This window comes from Drosophila innubila, assembly GCF_004354385.1.
Source record: "Drosophila innubila isolate TH190305 chromosome 2R unlocalized genomic scaffold, UK_Dinn_1.0 1_C_2R, whole genome shotgun sequence".
NCBI lineage: Eukaryota > Metazoa > Arthropoda > Insecta > Diptera > Drosophilidae > Drosophila > Drosophila innubila.
The window spans coordinates 20,106,083-20,131,620 of NW_022995374.1; the positions used below are offsets into that span (position 1 = coordinate 20,106,083).

The 25,538-nt window shown below is 39.5% G+C and overlaps 8 protein-coding genes across 10 annotated transcripts; 6 read left to right on the top strand and 2 right to left on the bottom strand.

Moving 5' to 3' along the window:
* Window positions 1-306: 306 nt before the first annotated feature.
* On the top strand, window positions 307-3,047 carry LOC117783518 (NF-kappa-B essential modulator). 2 transcript variants are annotated; one of them, XM_034620941.1, is made up of 7 exons: window positions 307-466; window positions 795-1,115; window positions 1,191-1,293; window positions 1,557-1,864; window positions 1,992-2,132; window positions 2,191-2,577; window positions 2,647-3,047. In XM_034620941.1, the coding sequence occupies exons 2-7, from the start codon at window positions 819-821 to the stop codon at window positions 2,773-2,775; spliced, it is 1,365 nt and encodes a 454-aa protein (XP_034476832.1). In that variant the 5' UTR covers window positions 307-466; window positions 795-818; the 3' UTR covers window positions 2,776-3,047. The 2 variants fall into 2 exon arrangements, with proteins under 2 accessions (XP_034476832.1, XP_034476833.1); XM_034620942.1 differs by having other exon boundaries at window positions 2,191-2,571.
* On the bottom strand, window positions 2,794-4,781 carry LOC117783517. Its single transcript, XM_034620939.1, has 5 exons — window positions 3,991-4,781; window positions 3,770-3,933; window positions 3,598-3,707; window positions 3,071-3,530; window positions 2,794-3,009 (listed from the first exon to the last, which is right to left on the bottom strand). Exons 1-5 carry the CDS (start codon window positions 4,686-4,688, stop codon window positions 2,921-2,923), a joined length of 1,521 nt encoding a protein of 506 aa, XP_034476830.1. The 5' UTR covers window positions 4,689-4,781; the 3' UTR covers window positions 2,794-2,920.
* Window positions 4,782-5,124: 343 nt separating this feature from the next.
* Window positions 5,125-7,359, top strand: LOC117784842 (tyrosine--tRNA ligase, mitochondrial). Its single transcript, XM_034622679.1, has 5 exons — window positions 5,125-5,335; window positions 5,395-5,727; window positions 6,237-6,811; window positions 6,872-7,060; window positions 7,119-7,359. Exons 1-5 carry the CDS (start codon window positions 5,199-5,201, stop codon window positions 7,280-7,282), a joined length of 1,398 nt encoding a protein of 465 aa, XP_034478570.1. The 5' UTR covers window positions 5,125-5,198; the 3' UTR covers window positions 7,283-7,359.
* Window positions 7,305-8,241, bottom strand: LOC117784843 (polyadenylate-binding protein 3). The gene has a single exon (XM_034622680.1). It carries the CDS (start codon window positions 8,163-8,165, stop codon window positions 7,377-7,379), a length of 789 nt encoding a protein of 262 aa, XP_034478571.1. The 5' UTR covers window positions 8,166-8,241; the 3' UTR covers window positions 7,305-7,376.
* A 794-nt stretch (window positions 8,242-9,035) lies between these two features.
* LOC117784505 (cuticular protein 47Eg) lies at window positions 9,036-9,506 on the top strand. Its single transcript, XM_034622256.1, has 2 exons — window positions 9,036-9,122; window positions 9,182-9,506. The coding sequence occupies exons 1-2, from the start codon at window positions 9,111-9,113 to the stop codon at window positions 9,452-9,454; spliced, it is 285 nt and encodes a 94-aa protein (XP_034478147.1). The 5' UTR covers window positions 9,036-9,110; the 3' UTR covers window positions 9,455-9,506.
* Window positions 9,507-10,205: 699 nt separating this feature from the next.
* Window positions 10,206-15,032, top strand: LOC117784945 (histone-lysine N-methyltransferase eggless). The gene is made up of 8 exons (XM_034622803.1): window positions 10,206-11,626; window positions 11,685-11,802; window positions 11,874-12,163; window positions 12,230-12,482; window positions 12,548-13,056; window positions 13,116-13,859; window positions 13,922-14,632; window positions 14,702-15,032. Exons 1-8 carry the CDS (start codon window positions 10,313-10,315, stop codon window positions 14,906-14,908), a joined length of 4,146 nt encoding a protein of 1,381 aa, XP_034478694.1. The 5' UTR covers window positions 10,206-10,312; the 3' UTR covers window positions 14,909-15,032.
* A 245-nt stretch (window positions 15,033-15,277) lies between these two features.
* Window positions 15,278-23,031, top strand: LOC117783234 (epidermal growth factor receptor substrate 15-like 1). 2 transcript variants are annotated; one of them, XM_034620519.1, is made up of 12 exons: window positions 15,278-15,730; window positions 15,839-16,075; window positions 16,145-16,920; window positions 16,988-17,309; window positions 17,377-17,466; window positions 17,737-17,799; window positions 17,983-18,180; window positions 18,240-18,683; window positions 18,745-18,933; window positions 18,993-19,064; window positions 21,212-21,764; window positions 21,827-23,031. In XM_034620519.1, the coding sequence occupies exons 1-12, from the start codon at window positions 15,665-15,667 to the stop codon at window positions 22,615-22,617; spliced, it is 3,801 nt and encodes a 1,266-aa protein (XP_034476410.1). In that variant the 5' UTR covers window positions 15,278-15,664; the 3' UTR covers window positions 22,618-23,031. The 2 variants fall into 2 exon arrangements, with proteins under 2 accessions (XP_034476410.1, XP_034476411.1); XM_034620520.1 differs by lacking the exon at window positions 17,737-17,799.
* A 503-nt stretch (window positions 23,032-23,534) lies between these two features.
* LOC117783171 (glutathione S-transferase 1) lies at window positions 23,535-25,404 on the top strand. Its single transcript, XM_034620434.1, has 3 exons — window positions 23,535-23,620; window positions 24,576-24,678; window positions 24,743-25,404. Exons 2-3 carry the CDS (start codon window positions 24,584-24,586, stop codon window positions 25,320-25,322), a joined length of 675 nt encoding a protein of 224 aa, XP_034476325.1. The 5' UTR covers window positions 23,535-23,620; window positions 24,576-24,583; the 3' UTR covers window positions 25,323-25,404.
* Window positions 25,405-25,538: the final 134 nt, after the last annotated feature.

A 25,538-nucleotide genomic window follows, 5' to 3' on the forward strand; every position in this document is an offset into this window, starting at 1 on the left:
TAGATGCTTTGTAGCCAGAAACAGATATTTTCCTCTAAAGTCGACAGCACTAGTGCGAGTATAAATCTGTTAAATGAATGTTAATGTTAAATAACATTTTGGTATTTTTGACTGCAATTGCGTGCATACTTTGATCACAATCCGATATGGCGTGCTCGTTTTTGCGTTAAGGCTGCCAACCTGTTTTGACTTGCTCTTATTTGTCAGCTTTTCTGTTTTGTCCATTTTGCACTGCAGTTTTAGCTATTTTTCGGATGCTTTCAGCCAAAAACAGCTATTTTTTCTCTAAAACGTTGACAGCACTGTAAGCAGCTGTTATGTATGATCACTTTGGTCACACTTTCAAAATAGGTCACAAAATGCACAAAAATAAAAATAACTATTTAACTCTGATTCAATAACTTAAAAACAAGACAGAGAAAATAAACCACTATCAAAATTCGGTGCCGATAAAGCTACCGATAAGGTTTGTACACTAAATACATGCGTAATATAAATACAATTTCAAATGACGCAGCATTCGGGGAAGTCAGGAAATCACATTTGCTATGAATCATAATATAAATCAGAGAGATAAAATACATATAAATGTATATGTATACACGTAAATATACGTTTCAAAATACACGCTGTTCAGCACTACATGTGTGTGGGTCATGTCTGAGCATTTATCGATTAATTCCGACATTTGGTCTAGATTATTGAAATAAGTGAAAAAGATATAGGGGAATCCCCTACAGAATCTGACACACGAGTGTTGTTTTAATATATGCGAACATTTGCGTACCTTTCAGTGACTAAACTGTTGTAGAGGCACGATGAGTGAAGAGGAATCATTCGTTATTTTGGGCAGTTCCCCTGTGCCGTCGCTCTGCTCTCACGGTAATTCCCTACTTCACGATGCACTCGAACACGATGGGGACACTGTGGAGGAAACGTCCAAACCAAATGAGATTGTTGCTGCCTCTGCCATATTGATTCAGCAAAGCAATATTCCGGACTTGACAAAAGAAGAACAAAAACTGGAGAGCAGCTTACCCACAACATTGCCTTCCGAACAAAATTCTTTGGCCGCCAGTTTCTTAATGGGTGATGTTAATCCCGACGTGCTTAAGGTATGTATGCAAAATATTCACATTAAAGTGTGTTATGTACAAAATTAAATTTTTCTTTATATTTATTTCTAACAGAACAGCGTCTACTCCCAATTTCCCAGCTTATGCTCGATGCAGGCATGTGCCGAGGATGTTGTAAAACTACAAACTATGATGACCGAATATATGGCATTGAAACGTATGTGTCGTGTTATTCCTTGTTGTGCTTTATAAAAGTACAAGATCTGTTGTAATCTAATCTTTAATCATCTTCGATTTTATACACATTTCATTTCATACAACTATTAAATTACAGCAGATTTGTACTTTTGTACTTTACAATCTTGAGTAATCCTTTGCATACATTTGTACTTGAGCTGCTCATTTGTAAGACTCTAACTATTATAATTTTTCTATTTTCTATTATAATATTCTAATATTATTTTGAACTTTTGCATACAGAAACTTTGGATAAAGTCAATTATACGATGCAGGAATATTATAAAATTACACAGCAGTGGCGAAAGGAGGCAGCAAACCGAGAAGAAGAATATAAGGAGAAATTACAGGAATGCCAAACGCAGATTGATAAGTTAACTGACGAAAATCGTCAGCTGAAAAAGGAGGTTGACATAAACTTGGAGCAGATGCGTCTGGTTGAAGATATACGCCAAAAGGAGCACGATGAACTTAGACAAAGTGTGTCGGAAAAATCTTCCCTAATAAACAATATGCGTGTTGAAATTGATAAGCTGCAACAACACCAAGTGGTATGTAAACTAAGATAGCTGATTATTAATACACATATACAAATGTTTTTCTTATCATGAGGTAAAGGAGTGATAAGTAATCGTTTTGATTAGCTTGGCTATTATCTTAATTAATATATAATTTCAGCCGTCCTTTGAGTACGTTCCTGATGTTGGCAAAGGGCCAGAAGGGGAATATATTAAACGGGATGAACACGAGCTTCAAGTTGCGGATCTGCGAAGACAGATGTCATCATTGTTGGCCGAAAACTTGGAAATTAACGATATGGTTTGTATACAAAACTTATAACTTTTGAGTTCATGTAACCAATCACTTTTGATCACAGAAAAAAACATATATCGAAGAAATAAACTGCTTGAAGGTAAACTTGACAAGTAAAGAAGAGTTACTCAATGTTATGCGTGCCGATATCAACAATCTGAAAGCCAAAGATGTGCAGAAAGAAGATGAAATCGAAAACTTGAAGACGCAAATTGAAATTTACAGACGTGATTTCGAAATGGAGCGCGCTGATCGTGAAAAGAACGCTGGCGAAAAGGAACAATATCTAGTGGATTTGCGAGCATTACAAAGACGCAACCAAGAACTCATCGAGGCTCTGGCTGAAGCGCACAAGAGCAAAAAGTCCAGCTTAACACCGTCAACATCAGCATCCACATCAGCATCAGTCTCAAGCAAAAGCAGCCTACGAGATGAACAGAGACCAGTGAGAGTATGCAATAATTTGTATAGTATGCATGTACATTATCAATATATTCTGTTTCTTGTATTATTTTGCCAGGTCTTGGATCCAACAGGTGCAGCTGCTAAGACCGCGGATGCTAAACTGCGCTGTCCCATCTGTTCAAAGCCGTTTTACGCTCTTACTGTCCTGCAAAGTCATGTTAATGACTGTCTGGATAAGAATTAACCATAATATCATTTGATGTATTTTTTTTTCATTTATTTACAAAGATATATGGCTTATTTTAAGTAAAAAAAAAACGTTCTAGAAATAACGTCTTATGGTACACATATATACATATATTACATTATTGAAATTTATTGTGCGTCAGCTAAAGTTTGCTTTGTATTGTAGGCATGTCTAACGACCAGACTCGTTGGACATCCTGACTTGCCACGAGGTTGTTAAGCACCTGTACATCTAAGAGATAAAATAAAATGATTTAGTACTACGCAATATAATGATTCATTTTACTACGTACCGCTGGTTCTTGCAAATTCTCGTAATGTCTGTCGTATATCAAAAGTCGGAATGGCTGTATTTATATTTGGATACACAACATCATCATGCTTAATATTGGACACACAAACTCCAAGTATATTGCCGTTTTGGTCAAACATTGGACCACCGCTTTGACCGGCCTGAACGCTACCATCGGACATTATTGCACCCTGATCGCACTTAATAATGCGACCTTGAAATATGGACGGATTAAAGTCGTACTTAAAGTTAAAGTTCACATAGTATGGAAAGCCAGCATTGTAAACAGTTTGTCCCAGGGTAGCGCGATTGCGGGCTAATCGAACGCAATAGAGTTCAGGGACATCATCTGGAGCGGCAAGCAGAGCTAAATCAAAAGGACGATTCTCATCTGGATTGCACCAAATAACATCTGAGTGGAATTCTCGATCAATAGCACGACAAAGTACTTTAGCGTTGACCTACAAACATTGATTGAATTGTGAAATAAAACCAAGTCAATTGCATGTATATTTTGAGAATAATTACCTGTCCAACGACATGAGCGCAAGTGAGGATGAAGCGTTTGTTGTGAACTTTGATGAAGGTACCAGTGCCCTGTTGACCAGACGATTCAATCACTGCAATTGTGCGCTCCCCTTTAAAATCAAAATGCAAACGATTAATTCATTTGATAGCATCCAATTTAAATAATACTTGCATGCAAAATTCGATGGCTCACGCGTTAAATTAAACATTGTAATGGGGGTTCCTAGTTGCTCCATAAAATCACGCAATAGATAACCAAAATTGGCAGCCAAAGTAAGATTGACGTTCTCCTGATCCCGCTGGAATGATGTACAGATGATAATGCCTACTAAACGACTGAAATGGAAAGCAATCTTAAATGTCCATAAGATCATTTACATCTTACACACTTACAGTTTGTTGTTGAACACCGCAGAACCTTCACAGCCCAAAGGCAATGCATTTGATAAACCGAATAGAGAGCTACCCATCACATTGGACACCTTGCCAATGCTGATGGTCTTATAAAAGTTTTCCAAGCCAAATGGCGAACACATGACCAAGACATCGTCAAGTGTGTGAATTGGTTGCAAGTAGCGCAAATAGCTGGCGATGTGCTGAAGGAAACCCTTGAAAGATTCCCGCTCCTTCAATGCTCTCATTGTCAAGACCAAAAAACTGGAACGCAGTACATTTTGGCTATCAGAGTCAGCACTCAATAATATCTTGTGAAGATTTCGCGACACTTCTGCGGCACAAAAGACGTACAACGGCTGTGCAGTGTACCGGGTCAGTATGTGGGCAACCTGTCCAGAACTTTGAGCACTTCGATCCGTCAGTGAACGACGCTGTCGATCAAAGGTCACCAGATAATTGAGTTTACGCAATAGTTTACCCTCATCGCCGGATTCGCTTTGGGCATCGACCAGCTCACATTGTTGCAAGCTCTGGATGATTTTGTCCCCATCTCCATCTGAACGAACAAAAGGCTGCAAAATGCTGCCAGAACTTATAATGATCTCGTTGTTGATTATAACCGCCGATTGCTTGACAGACTGCTTTGCCGATTGATTCGTCACCTCAAGCAGTGCATGCCGAATTTTCAGCAACATTGCTAAGCGTTAGTTTGCTACAAGTTGCCAATAAAAGCCATAGTTTAATTGAGCAGCGAACACTGAACTTAACTTGCGTTTCTTTGTTTGGATAAACAAAAAACAATAAAAAGAGAAGAATAAAAAACAAGGTTGTATTTTCTGTTTTCAATTTGCCAATTTGTCTATTCATGCAATACGGTCACCCTAGGCGCAAACACACACTCGATAAGGTCGAATGCTCGATTTTCTGTACCATATATATATGAATAACTTGCAATTGAATGGATATTATTAAATGGGTAACAAGTTTATATATTGCATACTTCTATTATGTTGGCAAATTGCAATCAATCATCTGTGACGTTGCAACGTAAAAGCACAACCTTGTAATTTTTAAAGCATGTAAACAACAGCTGATGCCTGTCAGCTGTAAGCGCGAATACCAAAACATTCGGTATAACCTCACATCAGAGTTCCTATTTTCGCTGCAATCACAAATTTAGATTTGCTGATGGTTTACTTTGCATAATGATTGCTTTAAGATTTCGACTGCTGGGCCCGCTGCAAAGCAGCTGCAGCTATTCCAAACGCAGTTTTACACATAAAAATCTGTTGGAGTTGTCGGAACGAGGCTTTTTTCAGAGCATTTTTCCGGACACTGCGGCGTAAGTTGATGATGACGAAAGAATGCAGTAATTTTGTATGAAAAACACATCCTTTGCAGACCAAAGATGAAGGACCTATTTAAGAGTTCACCTCAGAGCATCTATGCTGGATTCGATCCCACGGCGGACAGCCTGCACGTTGGAAACCTTGTTGTGATTATGGGTCTGTTGCACTGCCAGAGAGCTGGACATAAACCGATTGCGTTAGTGGGCGGAGCAACGGGTCTGATTGGAGACCCGAGTGGACGTAAAACGGAACGCAATCAGCTGGGTAACTCTGTTATTGAGACGAACCTGGAGGCCATTGAACGTCAGCTGCGTAAAGTATTCAAAAACCACGAGGATTGTCTCTGGGATACACGGAAATACAGCTCCAAGCTGGCGCCTCTCACGTGAGTAGTCTTATTATACCCGATACATAAAAAATAAGTAAGAGGGTGTACATGGAGACCCTATAAAGTATATATATTCTTAATCAGCATCAACAGCCGAGTAGATTTAGCCATGTGTGTCTGTCCGTCCGTCCGTTTGTGTGAGCGCCTAGATCTCAGAGACCATAAAGGTAGAGCAACCAAATTCTGCACGCAGATTTTTATAGACCTCCCCTACCGTTCCCGTAAATCGCGGAAAACCACCACATCAAAAGTTCTTAAGATAATATATTATCTCACTAAACCGCAACAAGATCGGACAAGTAGAACTGCAGTAATAGCTAATAACCAAAGTCGTTTAAAATTAAGGCAATACAAGCACCCAAAAGTATGCAGTAGTTTTTATTAGGTAGTAATTTCTATAAAGTACTTTAATACTATATATTGAAATAAGTAACGGGTGTGGTCGGGATCCCGACTATAGCCTTTCCGACTAGTTTTGTAATAAAAGTGAATATAATTCTCTTCAGAATCGTTAACAATGCTGATTGGTATGCAAATCTGAGTCTTATCGACTTTGTTGCCAATATGGGACGACATTTCCGCATGGGTTCCATGCTCTCCAGATCATCCGTTCAGTCTCGCCTGGAGTCCGAGGACGGAATGAGCTTCACAGAGTTTACGTATCAGATCTTTCAGGCCTACGACTGGTTGCATCTGTTGCGCAAACACAACTGTTGCTTTCAGATGGGAGGCTCCGATCAAATGGGCAATCTAATGACTGGCCACGAACTAATAAGTCGCGTTGAACGTAATCGTGAAGTTTTCGGAATGACTCTGCCAATAGTGACCAACGAGGAAGGCGACAAGTTTGGCAAATCGGCCGGAAATGCTGTATGGCTGGATGAGAATAAGACGTCTCCATTTGCATTGTACCAGTTCTTTATGCGCATGCCAGACTCAGAAGTGGAGAAGCTGCTTAAATTGTTCACTTTTATTCCCCTGCCTGAGGTGGAGCAACTCATGCAGGAACACGCCAAGGAGCCAGAGAAACGAAAGGCGCAGACTCTGCTGGCGGAAGATGTAACCTTGTTAGTTCATGGAGGTACATATATTGTTCTTACCATTCTATATCGAAATATATACTAATGCTTATAGTTCACAGAACATGGCTTAAAGCAAGCGGAACGCGTTACCAATGCACTTTACAAGGGAAACGTTGAGGGTTTGGCAGAGTTGAGCCTTGTGGAAATTAAGCAAACCTTTCAAGGAGCCACAATGGTCGATATCCTTTCAGAGCCTGGCATGTCTATTCTACAGCTGGCCATGAAGGCCAAGTGTTTTCCCACAGAAAGTGAGTTGCTCTTAAATCATTTTAAAATATTTATGAATTTATTGTTATTGAATTTTAGCCGATGCCGTGCGCATTATAAATGCTGGTGGTTTCTATGTTAACCAGAAGCGTGTGCAGAACATTGCAGAAGTCATTACCACCGGCATCCACATTCTCCGGAACGGAGTGTCTCTTTTACGCGTGGGTAAACGCAACTTTTACATTATAAGATGGCAGCAGTGATAATACCGTACATAAATGATTGTTTTTTGAATACATAAGTTATATTTTAATACAAGTTATAGACTATTCAATAGGTACATATTAAGCATTATTATTACTTTCCCCTTGGCGCTGGATTCCTACGCCAGCGCTTGCGAGCAAGCAGATCCTTAGCCTTCTCCTTCTTCAAGTCCTTATCGTAGAATTTGCCACTCTTTGTGAAAGTCTTCTGCTCGTTGCGCATCTCAGCCAACTTACGATTCTTCTGTTTGATAATATTTTTCTTGTTGGCCGATTTCTTTTTCCCCGCCTCAGATATCTGTACCTTAATTTTCCTACCCTGTAGCTCGGTGTTATGCAACTGGAATCCTTGCTGAAAGCCTTTCAGATCCGCCATTTCCACAAAGGCAAATCCACCACGTCGTTTCTTGGGTATACGTATGGATTTCACAGCACCAACAACTGAGAAGTGCGACTCCAAGTCGTCCTTTTGGGTCTCAAAGTTCAGATTTGTAACGTATAGTACGTGTCTGTTTAATTTCGAGGCACCACGGAGCAGGCTACTCAATTGGTCACTCGTTATATGGCCATCGGCATTGGACTCTTCCACCTCGGACGCAGACGCTTCACTGCCCTCCGTGCGTTTGTTGTTTCCTTCGGCATTGATCGATTCATCTGGCTTATCAGCTCCATCTTCGTCACTGCTCTCAGAATCGCTGGGAATTTTTGTGGATTCTTTGTCTACATAAGTCCCCTCAAATATCTCTTTGCGTTTCTCGTCATCAAAGTTTCCCAGAAGATCGGCAGAGTCATCGTTAACTGCTCTACGCACTCTTTTGGGCTTCACATGCAGCTCCACTTCGTACTCACTCCCAGAGTCGGATTCGCTCTCATTCCCGGGCATGGTTTTCAAAACTATACAATCAAAACTCTGACAAACAATGTCAACAGCACGTGTGACTATTCATTCGTTGTGAATGTCCAATTCACAAGACTTCTTCTTCTGCATATTTAGTATTGGATAATGGAATTCGCCCCGAATTATTATTTATTTTAAAACTATGCAAAAAAGTGAACGCAAAAATTTTTGCCAGACAACAGCAAAAAGTTGTCAGTACGGATATTAGTGCGTAGATTTGTTAGTTTTTATTAGTCTGCGTTTGACAGTAATATAATAAAAAATATAAGCAATTTTTGTTTGGTTCGCAAAACCGGTCCATATGTGTTGGTTGCACTTAAACCGATGTATTTATTCAAATTGTATGCAAATGAGATCATTTTTTTTTTTTTTTTTGACAATAATAACTATGTATCTTATTATATAATCCTATTATTTGGAAAAGTTAGATTTTCGAATAAATATAATTCAACACCTTTTTATGTAACATATTAAATTATCTAAAAGTTTACTAATGCACACTGCCTAACAATTTAAAATAATAATTTAGATATACAAAAGCTATAACACTTTTTATATAAAATGTATTTTTTTTTAGCCCATGAAGCATAAATTAGAGGTTTATTTTAAAAGACTGGTATTTCTAGTACTTTACGTTATTTTAAAATACAGCAACAACTTAATAATCTGATAAGCTAATGATCAAAATAATTAAATGAGATGAATATAAAGTAGAAATGGTAGACAAGCGAGACTTTAAGTGACTGCAACGCACATTTTGCATAAATAAAACAAAACACAAAACTGGATCTTTCGGTTAAATTAATGTTGACTGGCGAGTTTAGAAATGTCATCAGAATTTTAGCAAGTTACTATAAAAGCTTGGCGTAATTGCAGATTTCATTAGTTCTGTTTCACACTCTGGTAACAACTAAAATATCCATCCCAAACATGAAGTTCTTGGTAAGTGGTAATATTAAAGTTAATCAAAGCTATTAAGCTTAACTAAGATTGTGTTTTAGATTGTCCTTGCTTGCCTTTTGGCCGTCGCCTATGCTGGTGATGAGAGGTCAGCCGTTACTACCGAAGAAAAGGTTGAAGTAAATCCCGAAGACTTCAAATACACTGTAGAAACATCCAACGGTATTTCTGCTGAACAATCGGGACATGTGGCTGATGGAAAAACAAATGTAGTTGTAGGCAAATTTGAATATACTTCTCCCGAAGGAGTCCCAGTTTCTGTGTCTTATGAGGCCGATGAGAACGGCTACCGTGTTGTTTCTTCTCATCCTTAAAATGTTTTGAGGAATACAAACAAATAAATTTCTTGCATATAAAAAACCGTAATAATTTGTTTTTATTATCATTCCCTTGTGTAGCAAAAAATAGTCAAAAATATATTTAAATAGCCAGATTAAATTAATAATTAAAATTCAAATTTAGAAATTCGTCACCCATTTTGGTGTGAGAAGTTACAAATTTAATTCTAAAAAAAATGTGAAAATATAGACTAAATTCTAACAAAAATTCTGCAAATTAAGAAAAAATTTAATTTTTTTCGCAATTTGATTTAAATGTTACATGTTGCCAGACTGGAAAATTTTGCAGGGTAGCAAACCTTGGAACGGGTGGCAGCCTTTCTCACCAGCGCTGGCACACCCCACGACGGCAGCCTTCACAGCACTGACGGCCAAGGCATCACTGACAAAAATTGCAAATTTTAAAAAGCAAAAAACTCAATAAAAAGTTAATAAATTTGATGAAAATTAAGATTTAGAAATTAGACAAAATTAAGCTTAACATTTTAAAAAAAGGTTTGATATTCGTCAGCCGTCGGGAAGAGAAGTTATCTAATTTAATTCTAAAAAAAAAAAATTATATCGAAAAATCAAGAAAATTCTAAATAAAAAACTATAAATAAAAAATCCGAAATTAAGTACAAAAATGAAAAACACCCAATTTCGGAAATGTACTTGTTTTTTTTTAAGTAGAAAAAATCAAGCCAGATCGGAAACTTTTACCGGATGGGCAGCCCTTGATTTTAGCTCACTCTCTCTCACTCTCTTGTTTTTTCTGCAGAATTGTTTAAGTTGTTTGATGTTTTGTTGAATCTTAAATAAAACTTAATAATTGTAACAACAAAAAAACACGCTATGGCTTCGGAGTCTGCTGCAATGGATTGCTCAGACCCCGTAGATACGGAGTCGGTTGACACTTCAACGAAAGTAGATGCAAATAAATCGCTTGCCGCTGCAGCTTGCGACGCCGGCTTCGCAGTGCAGGCAGAAAACAAAACCTCTGAGACAGATGTCGATAAGTCAATGTCCTTGGATGAAGAAGAATTGTCAACGGCTGGCGATATTTCAATCGTCGAACCATCTTCAAGTGAACACAAGAGAGAGTCGGAATGTGACAAGAGCATTAAGATAACTGCATCTGCAGATGATAAGATTAAGCATATTTTGAACGAAGGCACATCTATGACAATTTCGAAGGAAGACATAGGATCTTCGATTGATAAACTTGATTCAACTAAACCAATCGAAACTGATTTGGATAGTAGCATTGAACTTATCAGCAGTTCGGTTACTGACGATGCCGAAGATATTGAAAAAGACATGGACTACAATGTAGAAATTCGTGTTCCAACTCCGAATGAAGGCGAAGTCCCTTCAATAGATAATATTAAGTCCACTAAACCAATGGAAGTTGATTTGGATAGCAGCATTGAAATGATTGGCAGTCCTGTGGTTGCGCCTGCATCTTCGGGCAACGATGATCAGGAAGAATTAGTTGGTAAGGAAAAGGAACGCGTGGTCGACAGCGACAGCAGTATTGAACTCATTAATAGTCCCGACAAAGAAGCTGTTGGCGAAAAGAATAGGGATTTGATTACAGAAAATACAGAAACCCAATTAGAACCTGATTCAGAGTCGAAATACATGCAAGATAATGCAGAAGGCGAGCAGGTGCTAAAGACAGTTGAAAAAGATGACATCCTGGCATCTACAGACAAGAATACTGATGATGCCAAAACAAGTAACGATTCCGATGAGGCCAAGGAAGAAAATGAGAAAAACAAGGTGGAGGATAGTGCTCATGTTTCTCCATCATCCACTCCAGATATACCACAAGAGGATAAAATATCTGTATCAAAGGAGGCTCTAGAAAAAGCTGAGCACATGAAAATAGATGCAAGCCTCAATGATGACATTAAGGAAGAAGAACTGAAAACAGAAGACATATCAGAAACGAAAGAAGTCGAGATGATAGAACAAGACGATTTGGTAGATGATAATGAAATCTACTACAGGAAGGATTGCGTTAACTGTAACTGCCACAAGATGCACAAACAATTTGTTCGCGCTAGTCTGGCAGTTCTCAACTACTACAAGGTGCCCAGAAAGAGCCACAATCGGCAGTTCATCTGCTTGGATTGCTATGACGCAGCAATGGACGTATACGAGGTGGGTGCCTCCAAAAGAATAGATATTTCAATTCTAATATACTATTTAAATCTCTTAGGACTATGCTGGATACTTGTTCGCCAAGCAGCCGTTGCTGCTGCGTAATTTCAAGCAAGATCATGCGGATTTTGTGGCACTGGACAGCAGCGATGAAGAGGAAAATGACGATGAGCCGAGTAAGTGCTACGAATAAAAATCTACCACCACATAGATTTAATATATTTCAATAATTATATTTAATTTACAGACAAAGCTGAATTCTCGGAAAATGATTTGAATCTAATTGAAACTGAGCTAGATGATGCCATAAAAACTGTTATGAGCAAGGTGGGAATGAACGACCAAATGGCTTGGTCCAAAACCATCTTGCAATCAAAGTCGGATCGCATTGGACATGAACTCGATTTGGCCAACGAAGAGCTGAGTAAGCTGCAGAATATGGCTGACAAAATGCACTTTGCCTTGTACAATCACTGTCCAGTGGTGCATAAGCATTTGCCGCCACTAGATCTATACCAAAATATGACTGATTATGTGGTAAGTGCAGTTTGTTATCATATATCGTGCTAGTAATGAGTAATGTCATTAAATTAATGTTTGTAGCAAGTGCCACCAGCTGGTGATATAGAGCGTCCGCCGATCCAACTCAACGAGACCTACTATGCTGTGAAGAATAAGGCCATCGCCAGCTGGGTATCAGTCAAAGTAATTGAGTTCACTGAAAGCACAACTGTTGGCGGCAACTTGGTTAAGAGCTATAAAATCAAGTATCTCAATACGCCATACCAAATGGTCAAAACTGTAACGGCCAAGCATTTAGCTTACTTTGAACCGCCACCAGTGCGTCTAACAATTGGTAAGATACTCTACATCATTATGTGTTGAATTTCTCATTTCCATACCGGAAATTTTTTTTGCCAGGCACTCGGGTAATAGCCTATTTCAATGGCAGCACATTGTCGCGCGGCAAGGAGCGAGCTGTGGTGCCGAGTGCCTTCTATCCAGGCATTATTGCTGAACCCTTAAAGCAGGCCAACAGGTTCAGATATCTGATCTTCTATGATGACGGCTACACACAGTATGTGCAGCACAATGATGTGCGTTTGGTCTGCATGGCCTCAGAGCGAGTGTGGGAGGATGTGCATCCTGGCTCACGAGATTTCATTCAGAAGTATGTGGAAAAGTACTCCGTGGACAGACCGATGGTGCAGTGCACGCGTGGCCAGAACATGAACACCGAATCAAACGGCACCTGGCTCTATGCCCGCGTCATTGACATCGATTGCAGTCTGGTGCAGATGCAGTTCGACGATGACAAGAATCATACCGAGTGGATATATCGCGGATCCTTGCGACTGGGTCCCGTGTTCAAGGAAACGCAAAACGCTCTTAACAGCGCCAATGCCATGCAACAGCATCGTTTGCCCCGTGTAAGTAAACATACCAATTTCAACTTAAAGGAAACTATAAAATTGCCATTTTCCTGTAGCGCACCGAACCGTTTATACGCTACACCAAGGAAATGGAGACGAGCAACAGACAGGTTAACCAGCAGATGCGGGCAATTGCACGCAAGAGCAGCTCTGCTCCGCAAAATGTCAACAATTTGCCGACCTCTTCGGCCTCGGCGACTGCTGCCAATGCTGCAACCGCAGCACGCAACACAGTGCGTCACTTGAACAACTCGACCATCTATGTGGATGACGAGAATCGGCCCAAGGGCAATGTCATCTACTTCACCGCCAAGCGCAATGTGCCACCAAAGAAGTATACGCCACATGTCTGCTCTCCGGGTTGTTTGTTCAAGATGGTACATCGCCTAGATAGCTACAGTCCGTTGGCCAAGCCACTGCTCTCTGGCTGGGAGCGCTTGGTCTTCAAGCAGAAGGCTAAGCGCAACGTTGTCTATCGGGGACCCTGTGGCAAGAGTTTCCGCAATCTGGCCGAGGTGCACACTTATTTACGGGTCACGGAAAACGCGTTGAATGTGGAAAACTTTGACTTTACGCCAGATTTGCGTTGCTTGGCTGAATACTCCATTGAATCTCCCATTGTGAAGGATCCGGATATTTCGAAGGGTCAAGAGAAAATGGCTGTGCCACTGGTTAACTACTATGATAGCACCCTGCCACCGCCCTGTATATACGCCAAACAGCGCATTCCCACAGAGGGGGTGCATTTGAATCTTGACGAGGAGTTTCTGGTGGGCTGTGATTGTGATGATGACTGCTCGGTAAGTGACATGAAAACTCTATTACTAAGGACTGCTTTTGATTTAAAATTCTTTGATTTCAGGATAAATCAAAGTGCGCATGCTGGCAGCTGACGGTTGCGGGTGCCAAGTACTGCAATCCCAACAAACCCATCGAGGAGATCGGCTATCAGTATAAGCGTCTGCACGAGCATGTTCCCACTGGCATCTATGAATGCAATTCCCGCTGCAAGTGCAAGAAGAACTGCTTAAATCGTGTGGTGCAGCACTCGCTGGAAATGAAGCTGCAAGTTTTTAAGACATCGAATCGAGGCTGGGGATTGAGATGTGTTAATGATATACCCAAAGGCGCCTTCATATGCATATATGCTGGACACTTGCTGACCGAAACCATGGCCAACGAGGGAGGTCTGGATGCTGGTGATGAGTATTTTGCCGACTTGGATTACATTGAGGTGGCCGAGCAACTGAAGGAGGGCTACGAATCCGACGTCGAGCACTCGGCAACCGAAGAGGAGGAAGATACCTATGCTCCAGATCCAGAGGACGATGATGACTTCAAACCCAATAAGTATTACCAACCGCGCAAAAAGGACAAGCTGCGGACTTCTCGCAGCCAATCAAATCAAGCTAATGAGCTGGACTCACAAGAGCGTGCCGTAATTAATTTCAATCCAAATGCTGATCTAGATGAAACAGTGCGTGAAAATTCAGTGCGACGACTCTTTGGCAAAGACGAAGCTCCCTATATTATGGATGCAAAGACAACCGGCAATTTGGGTCGTTACTTTAATGTGAGTGCCTGCGAAACCACCAAGAATTATTATTAATCATCAACTACATACACACATTTTCTCTTGCAGCACTCTTGTGCACCCAATCTGTTCGTGCAAAACGTATTCGTGGACACACATGATCTGCGTTTTCCATGGGTTGCTTTCTTTTCGGCCGTTCACATACGCTCTGGCACTGAGCTCACTTGGAACTACAACTACGAGGTCGGCGTTGTGCCTGGAAAAGTTCTGTATTGTCAATGCGGAGCTTCGAATTGTCGCATACGTTTACTTTAAATTCTATTCATATCTAATTATGTAGCTGAAAGCTAAGATTAATTAGCTTATTAAGCATGCACAAACTATAACATAATTCCATTTAAATCAAATAAATACAACCCATGCTTGCACTGAACATTTATTTATTATTTATTCATTTGTACTTTCATCCTAGCGCTACAAGCATATGGCATACTTATAAATTAAGGCGCTAGTCACAACAATTTCCTTTTTATTTAGAATTGCCTTGACACGTTGTTTAAATTCTATTAAAATTCCGCGCCATGACAGTTTCTCTCAATCGTTATCGATATACTAAAAGTTTCTGCCGCTCAATTAATTCAATGGCTCTCAAACTGTAAATAGAGCTGCCCTGGATTCAGTGCTGGTAAATGACTGATGAAGAGTAATCGGAATATTGCTCAACACTAGACAGGGGCCGATGCTGAAAAAGGCAAAAGCAAATTAAATTTAAAGAGTGCAATTAAATTCAAGCCGTAATGTGCTCTACTGCAATACTATAACAATAAAGTTGTACGTGCAACTCGCGGCGCTTGTGAATTAGGTGGGTGGCAACCGTACAACGATAACTCATACACACACTACAAGCGAGTTCCGCCCTCGCCTCACCCTGACACTAACAAGAGAGAGAGAAAAAAATCGATTTTGTGATAGTGATAACAGCGCTTACGCTTACGACGAGTCATAGGCTGAGACTCCATTCATTCAATTCGAAACCAATTAGTTGACATACCACCACCAAACGGAGACAGCATGAATTTGGATTTTGCTAGGGTGTGCGGCAAGCACAACCTCGTCTATGAGGCGTACTACAAACAGGTAACGTGTCCGAGTCCAAGTCCGTGGCCCGAATACACAGGAATGTGTGTGTGTGGCGGTCAATTTCAACCCCCTATTGATTTTTACGCGCTTGTGCCAAATTTATAGATTGACCCAAAGGGAACTGGTGCCATCGAAGCCATGACGGCGGCTAAGTTCTTGAAAAAATCTGGACTTAGTGATGTGGTGCTCAGTCGTATTTGGGATCTATCCGATCCGAATGGCAAGGGCTTTCTCGATAAACCAGGTTTCTTTGTAGCCCTCAAGCTGGTCTCGTTGTCGCAAGCGGGCCAAGTGGCCAACATGAACAACATCTACATGGATACAGTGAATCCACCTAAAGTGGTAAGTTGCAGCTAAAAATAAAATAATGATTACACAACAGCAATGATAAACTAACACACATATTGTCAGGGTGAAATTCCAAAAGCAATACCATCTCGTATACAATCGGTGCCAGTTGCGAATGCCATTGCCGGTGCCGCTAGTGGAGATTGGACAATTAGTGTGATCGATCGACTCAAGTATGAGCAGCTGTTTGAATCACTGAATCCTCAGAACGGCATGCTTCCAGGCAACAAAGTAAAGGGCGTGCTCATGGACTCCAAGCTGCCGATGAACATACTGGGCACTATTTGGGATCTGGCCGATCAGGATAAGGATGGCAATTTGGATAAGCACGAGTTTATTGTGGCCATGCACCTCGTTTATCAGACACTCCAGAAGCGCACAGTACCCAACGTACTGCCGCCAGAGCTGCGAAAGGCGGCCAAGCCCGCCATGCCACCACCACCAGTTCTATCAGCACCAGGTGCTGGCGCAGCCATGCCGAGAGCACCAAGTGGCGAGGGATTCGGCGACGGTGGCTTTGTCGCCAACTTTCCCAAAGATATTGCCCCACCGGCTGCTATACCACCATTGCCCGTCGCGGTGCCGCCAATGACGCGCATTCCACCGGTGGGCGCGGTCAGTTCGCAGCCGCTGATACAAACTGATCCGCTGATACCAATTGGAGCGCCACCGTCGGTAACGGCCAACGCCGATTGGGTGGTCAGCGCAACCGAGCTGTTGAGATTCGAGGAAATATTTCGGCAGTCCGATTTGGACAAGGATGGCCTGGTTTCTGGTCTCGAGGTGAAGGACATATTCATTAAATCGGGTATACCACAGCGCAGCCTCGCAGATATCTGGTAAGTATCTTATTATACTTGTCTGATTAAAACACTTAATCATCCTGTTTCTAATTCCATTTAAAAGGGCACTTTGCGACACCAATCAATCGGGCAAACTGACCGTGGATCAGTTCGCATTGGCCATGTGGCTCGTGGAACGTAAACAGCGAGGAGTAGATCCACCACAAGTCCTCACAGCCAACATGGTGCCGCCGTCAATGCGGGCGATTGTCTCTGGAGTCGATGTGCAGCAGCAGGAGCCGAAACCGACATACTCAAATCCAGAACTGGAGATGATTTCCAAGGAAATTGAGGAGCTGGCCCGCGAGCGACGTGCCCTAGAAACGGAAATTGCACAAAAGGAGGCAGATGTTCGCATCAAGAATGGAGAAGTGCGCAGCCTTCAGGTTAGCTTCACATTTTAATCAATTTTTGTAGGATGAATTATTTAAAATAATTATAATTGCATTGCAGAGCGAGTTGGATACATTGACGGCAACCCTGAAGCAGTTGGAGAATCAGCGTGGCGAGGCACAGAAACGTCTGGATGATTTGCAGGCTCAAGTAGTTATCTTTGCATACACGTACATCGGATAATGCTTGCATTTTGGGTTTAACGGTTATTCCTACGCGTGATCGGTTAAGCCTTTCTTTATTTTGCTTGCATTTTGCGTTTGTTTATTTCTTTAAATTGAATTTTGACTGGTTTAATTTGAATATGATTTCCCTTTCTTTACTATGTTCCTCCATTGTTAACACAAATTGGTACACAAAAACAAATTACTCATACTAAACTGGTGAATGCACTTTAATACTATTTTACAATAATATAAGGTGATCCAAAATCTGGCCGTGTTGGCCAATGTAAGTCATGATATAACGTACACAAACAATCAGGTTCGTTTAATATTTTCCTTTTTTCATGTTGTTTACCTATTGTGTTGGTCTATTTTGTTGTTGCCTGTTTCGTAAATGTTTTATGTTCTGCTTGTTTGTATTTTGTTTGTAATTGTAATTGTGCAAAGTAGTGATCGATTTTACACATCTTTATTAACTTGACTTTCTATATTCTTCTTATAGGTCCATAAGATACGCGATCAGTGTCACAAGCAAGAGGAGACCATAAATGAGCAGGAGGGCGAACTGAATGCTAAACGCTCTGAGCTGCAGAAGCTCAAGGATGAGGAGTCGTCGCTGCAAAAGGAATACGATGATAACAATCGCGAACTGTCTAAACTAACCAAGCATCTGCAGAACACACAGTTGCAGATCAGCTCGGTATGTGTGCCAAACATTTGAGATGAATATCTATCTAATATTTATCTTGCATGTTATAGGTGCGATCTATGGTCACACAGTTGATGGAAACGCAGCGCCAGATGACTGATGCTCTGCTCATTTGTCGCGCCGCAATGGAGAATCAAAATGCTGAGCTGGTCTCGGAATATCAGCTGAAAATCGAGCCCGACTTTGATGATGCCCGCAAAACACTGCAAAAGGAAATCGACTTACAGAAAGATGATCCGTTTGAGGAAAACAATAGTGGTGCAGCTAACAAGGCAACCAATGGCTTAAGCAATGATCCTTTCAGCGGACAGGCTAGTAAGCCCACACCTGCCATTAGTAGTGGATTTGACGACAGCTTCAATATGAGTTCCGGCTTCGACAGCGGTTTCGACGGATTTGGCCAAAGTAGCGCAAGTGGTTTTGGGCAAACTCACCGCGATCCATTTGGTGCTGATGCATTTGCTGCAAACAAGTCGAATGCTATTACGCCGGAGGTGAGAGCTGACTATACAACTTCATATTGTTTACATATTTTATACTTTAATATCTCATCAGCCTGGAAAGGATGATTTTGGTAGCGATCCATTTGCGGCCCTGCATGCGCCAACGGGTCAGGGTCAGGTGCTCAGTCCCAATACAAATAGGTCCGGCCCACCGCCAAGACCAGAGTCACCTAGTCCAGCATTGCCGCCAAAGAAATCCAAGGTGCCGCCACCAAGACCAGCTCCACCACGCGCATCCCAGGCAAGACATAAGCTCGAGTTTCTTACGATGAATTAGCTAAAGAATCGTTTCATTTACAGCCATCGGGCGGTTTCGGTACCAGCGCAGCCGGCGGCGGAGGATTCGCTGATTTTGATGACTTTGACAATAAGGTTGGTAGCAAGTTTAATGTACATTGGGATCGGTGGTAATGCATGCACACCGCACCGTAATAACAATAATTTTGTAAACTAGTTCAACAATCACCGGCTGTACAGCTTTTGTTTGCATTAAAAACTACCTAACGATTATTATTATTATTTTGCTATTAGTATCGTTATTAATTTTTATCACTAACCTCCCTTAAGTTAAGTAGTTGATTAAACCGTTGTGTTAATTTCCAGTCACATACTTAACAAATAAACAAGTTTCATGCACATATTTTCAAGTAGAACTTTTGATTTACAGTTGATTTGAATGTCTTATTGATTTTGGCCAATAATACAAACGGATTCTAGTTGTTCCCACTTGGCATAACTGCTGCCTGTACGAAACTAACTATTTGCTTTCATATCTTGCAATTCTCTATTTTCAGTGAACATCTTAATAATTATCATATTTCTATAAATGCATAAAAATATATACATATATCTATATATATATATATAGAAATATATGCATATATATATATATATATATGTGTATACATAATATAACATATTTAATATAATATTAAAATGGTACTAACACACACACAGAGACAGACACGTAATCAGTCTAAAGTTGAGCCTAGCAAAAGATGATGAACAAATTTTAAGCGTACAAAACATAATGCATACATATACAAACCCATACATATATCACAGATGATTCGGCATTGGAATGCACATAGGCCGTTTAGCATACTCGCAGTTTCATGCCTAATTAGATAAATGTACTAAATTTAAATCAATTGAAATGTCAAAATCCCCCAGACAAACGTTATATCGTGTTTAATGTAGTCAAAGATTAAAAAAAAAATACTGAAATATCAAGTCAAGTTTTCAAATGTTGTGCAATATTGTATTTAACTTATTATAATTATGATATTTTATTTCGAGCACAAGCGTCGACCAAATCATATTATATTATGTATTTCTAAACAATTAAAGTGCACGCCAAAACGTTTTGTTTGGAATGCTTTTTCAGAAGATGATGCTAGTCCCATGAATAATGATAGAATGAAATATAACTCAAATAAGGAATTTAAATGCAAATTGTTGTTGTTTCTGCATATGATACTAATGTTTATATCAATTATATACAAACGCTGATACATTCACAAAAACAAATAAGAACATACATTTATACTATCTATGTACTAGGTAACTATCGCAAATAGTTCGAATTTCAATGAATTGTAACCTTAATGATTGCTTTACTGTTTATTGAATAGTTTCCAGAATTGGAAGTTCCACTGAATTACTCGTATTGCTTTCCACATAGAGCTATATCCAATCGCCGGTCAATGAATCAAACTGTTAATACATTATATAGACACGATGCCATCGACTAGAGTAGGAGCAACAATTCCAAATTAATTAAATAACGTTTGTTTTCGTAGATATTCGATAATTGTTCATTGGTAATTGATAATCGTAAGTCGATGATCGATTGATATTCTAGTTCCCTATTACTACAGTACATAAACGTATCTCGAATTATTTATTTTGATGTTATGGATATTTTTAAATGAAAGTGAATATTAAAGGGCATAATCGAACTCGTATATACTTACATACATAAATACCACGAAACTGTTCAGATACCGAAACAAAAAGCTTCCCGTACATTGATTTTAGTGTTTTACGTATATACACTATTAATGTAACAACACATATTTGATGAACAAAAGTTTTGCATTAATTAAACAAGAAATATCTATGTTCGACATCATTAATATTAATAATAATAATAATAATACATATAACAAGTGAGTTATGATAAACAAAATATAACCATAACGAAAATAAAGAAACATTTTTGTCGCATCCGGTTATATCACATTTGTTTTATGCAGGGCTCTCTTCCACAGTCGCCCTCCCGCTCTTCCTACCCCTGTATGTACCAAGCTTAATTTAATACAAACCCTCCTAATTCGCTTTTCCCATACTTATTTATATTATTTTTATTATTTTGTTAATGGTTTAAATGCCCAATTGTTTGGTATATTTTATAATTTTATAATTCGGACTTTTTTTCTATTAATTTGACTTACGTTTATTTTTATTCCTTCCACACATATACACACTCTCTTTGCTCATTTCCACAATTTACACAGCTACAAAACATTCCAATAAGAAACAAAAACACGACCACTCCCATCCCACCAATAAACTCAACGCTCATGGATAGCTTCTCGCTGTTTGACGATCTTCCGGCTAAGAATCAAAGCCAGAGTCAGAGCTCGAGCAAAGCTGCTAGCACTAGTACACCTACACAGCCATTGCACAAGCAATCCACACTGCTACTGACATCATCGATATCCACATCGACATCGACATTGACATCAGCATCAGCTTCAGCCACCACAGCAGTCACCGCAAATAACCAACATTTGTCGCGTTCCAATACACCGCTGCAGACACAGGCAACAACAAGTGGAGCGACCGCAAGTCTCTTTGACGCCTTTGGCAGCAGCGGAGTCGGCAAGTTGGTACCATCACCTGTTCCAGCAGCTATACTGGGACCCACGGACTTCAAGGATGATCCATTCAAGGACTATCGCTATGAGGATCCATTTAATATTAAAGATCCATTTGCAGATGACAACGAAGAATCGGAAACAGGTAGAAGTAGCAAAAAGAACTTTACCGAGGACTTTAGCTCAGAGGGTGCGTATGTTTTATCAATAAAAATGAGCATCTAACAATTGTCTTATTTATTTTACTTACAGATGAGATCCCATCCAAACAGATTAGCAATAACAACAACTCAAAGACGGCCACTCCGCTGAATAGCGAATTGCTGCAACAATTTGAAGCATTCACCTTGAATTCTAGCCCGGCGCCGTCTTATCATTCAAGTGCATCGAATCCAAAGCAATCGCAACTGGCCTTGGATGCATTTGCCGACTTTGATGATTTTGCGTTGGATAAACCTGCCAGCGAAATAACTTTAACGGCAGCATCGAAAGATTCAAGAGCAACAATAACGACAACGAATAACAATGCAAACGCAAATGCAAATGCAAATAAACTTAATGATTCCTTCTTTAATGCATTTAATGAGAACTTCAACGACAACTTTAACCCGATGAAAACCAAGACTAAAACTCTGGGCAATGAACAAAATAATGCCAAGTTGCAGTCGTCGGCCTTTGATGCCTTTGCTGTCAGCAGCAGCACTACGACAGCAGCTTCAGTCACGGAGTCCAAGCTCTTTGATGCCTTCAACGACAACTTCGACGATAGTTTCAGCAACAGCAAGCCCGCAAACTCAACCACTCTGGATAATAATTTTGCTAAATTTGACGCCTTCGATGCTCACAACTTCTCCAGTGACTTCGGCAAGACACTCGACGACAGCAACGCCAATAAGAGTAAACATAATGGTAGCTCCAGCAACAATAAGAACAAGGAGTCGCATGGCATTAAAGCGGACAAGTTTGCTTCAGACTACTCGAAACCCGAGAGTTATGATACGGATCTGGAGGAAGCATTGAAACGCAGCATGCTCGACAATTAAAACAAAATTAATACAAAATAAAAGAGAAACAAAAAACGAACACAAATACATAAATGTGATGCACTCGAACAATCTCTAACAATGACAAGCATGTATTATATCCCATCTTCTGCTATTTTATAAAGCTGCTAAAGTGATTTTCAAATTTGAAAATACATATATTTTTTTTGAGACTTATTTTTTGCTCCAAAGCAATTAATTCCATAGTGCTTAATTTGCGGATATACTATTGTTTGTCTGAGGCGAAAGCAAATCTAAAATGCTGGTATTATATTCATTATTTCATATTTAATAGTTATGAATGTATAAACTACTCACATACTCTCGTAAACGTGAACGTTAATCTAATATAATTATAGCGTTTACACATGTACCAAAAGTCTATGAATAAAAAAGAGAAATAAAACACTGTCACTGTCACCGTTTCTCATTCTCTCGCTGCCAACTAACACTAATACCAATTGTGGAATACAGATTGGAGATCTAAGTACGAGCGTCACACACCGTATAATGGCACCAAAACAGGTACATATTTTATTTGTTGGAACATTTTGATCACAATTTTCGATTTCAAAAGTGGTACTTTATTTTTTTAAGCGTGCAAAAAAGAAACCCAAAAATTTTCGAACAAATTTCAAATTTCCAAAGAATTCAAATTTAAATGATGGATCGATTAAGACGTCAAGCAATTATCAGAATATTTCACAAAGTACTGGCGTATTATATAATTTCAAATGTATCCAAACATAACTAAGAGAAGATAAGAAAATGGTACTTTTCTTTTTAAATGTGGTTTGAAATACAAATCTATTTCAGATGGCAAACGTAGATCTAAGCTCCCGCTCTTGCGCTCTCACTCTCTCTCTCTCTCTCTTTTCATTCTGAGAGCACAACTCGCTATTATTCGATTCGTTCCATTTTCAGTCACGTTCCCGAGTTCACAGTGAGCAGTCATCGAAAACTTTGTGGGTCCGAGCCGAGTTATTATTGTTTTATATACTATGTAAGTATATAAGCGATATTAGATACGCAAAATACAAGCTGCATGTGAATTCACATAGAGATATACCCTCTTAATCATACACACATACATGTGTTTATACTGATTCTCGCTCACAACAACAACTTGCCGGCAAAGTTATTGTTATTCTGTGTAAAAAAAAGGCACGATCTGTCTGTATTTTTCCTATTAGCTTGCGGTCTGTGGGTCTTTGTATGAGTGAGTTTATGTATGTGTGTCTATCCCCTTACTAATTAAATTTATATTGTTTTTTTTGTTGTGCTTTGTCGCTTTCCCTTATACATATTTATATGTGCATATGTACATACATACAAATGTGCACCGGCTGCACTGTCGTTTACAACAACAACAACAACAGAGATAACATGCCCATCAGTGTATGGATTTGTTCAGGTGTTAAACATACAGACATACAAGTGTACATAGGTTAAGTGTTGATAGCGACTTATCATTTAGCGCTGTGTTATCAGCTATTTGTGTTTAGTCATGACAGGAATATTTTGGTGAGGTTAATGATATACCAACTAGAGAAGACTATGTTCATATGTATTTAAAACAGGGATCGCAAATAAAAACTCTTCAAAAAAATATCTGTAATAATAATACATTAATTTTAATTTAAAAATCGTAATATAATTCTTATTTTAAATTTGTATTTAAAATATTAATTTTATTCAAAAAGAAAAAGCCTCTTTATTTTAATTATAAAAATTGAATAAACACTTTTATTTTTGATATTTATGCAGTAAAAATGGAAAATAAGAGTTATATTAAATAAAAAATGAAATTTAATTAATATTCCATAAATTTTTTTAAATCGAAGATAAAAAATAATTATTTTTTGCGGTCCCTGATTCATAAAGGCTCTGTCTTGCAGTTTAAGGTTGTTATTATAAATAGCAGTAAATACTGTATCTTGTATCTTTTATTCCCACAGTTGAAATCATGTCGAAGCCAGCCTTATACTATGCCACCTTGAGTCCTCCCTCCCGCGCCGTTATGCTGACGGCCAAGGCGATTGGTCTTGAACTTGAACTGCGGTATGTGCTACATATGAACATTAAGCCAATTAACAAGACAATTTGAATTTTGTTGATGCTGCAGGCCAATTAACCTACTGAAAGGTGAACACTTGACGCCAGAATTTGTTAAAATGAATCCACAACACACCATTCCCACATTGATCGATGGTGATGTCAGCATAACAGATTCGCACGCGATTTGCGCCTATTTGGTTGGCAAATATGGAGGAGCCGCACATGAGTCTCTGTATCCCAAGGATCTGGTGCAACGTGCAAATGTGGATGCTCGTCTGCATTTGGATTCCGGTCATCTGTTTGCCCGTCTGCGATTCCTGTATGAGCCAGTTCTTTATAATGGCTCAACGGACTGTTCCATCGATAAGATCGCCTACGTACAAAAGTGCTATGAAATTTTGGAGGGCTATCTAAAAGATCAGACTTATTTGTGCGGAAATGAGCTGACCATCGCAGATTTTTGCTGTGTGGCCACCGTAACATCCGGAAATGATGTGGCACTCATTGACGAGTTCAAATTTCCCAAGGTTAACGCCTGGCTGAAGAAGATGGCAGAGCTACCCTACTACAAGGATACCAATGAAGAAGGTGCCGAGGAGCTAAAGGCGTTGTTCAAGGCCAAATTGGCTGAAAACCGCTCCAAGTAGTGATTACATCGTATTATATACAACCCTACATAATAAACAAGAGAGCGGTGCTTGAATAAATATTAGATTTATAAAAATCCAACTGTTTAATTGTTTTTTATTTTATAATATTGATTTACATATATTGGAACCTATTATATTATGTCTTTATTACATACAATGCACATATACTTTATCCCTTAATATATTACGTCGTGTTATTGTATAGATTTACAT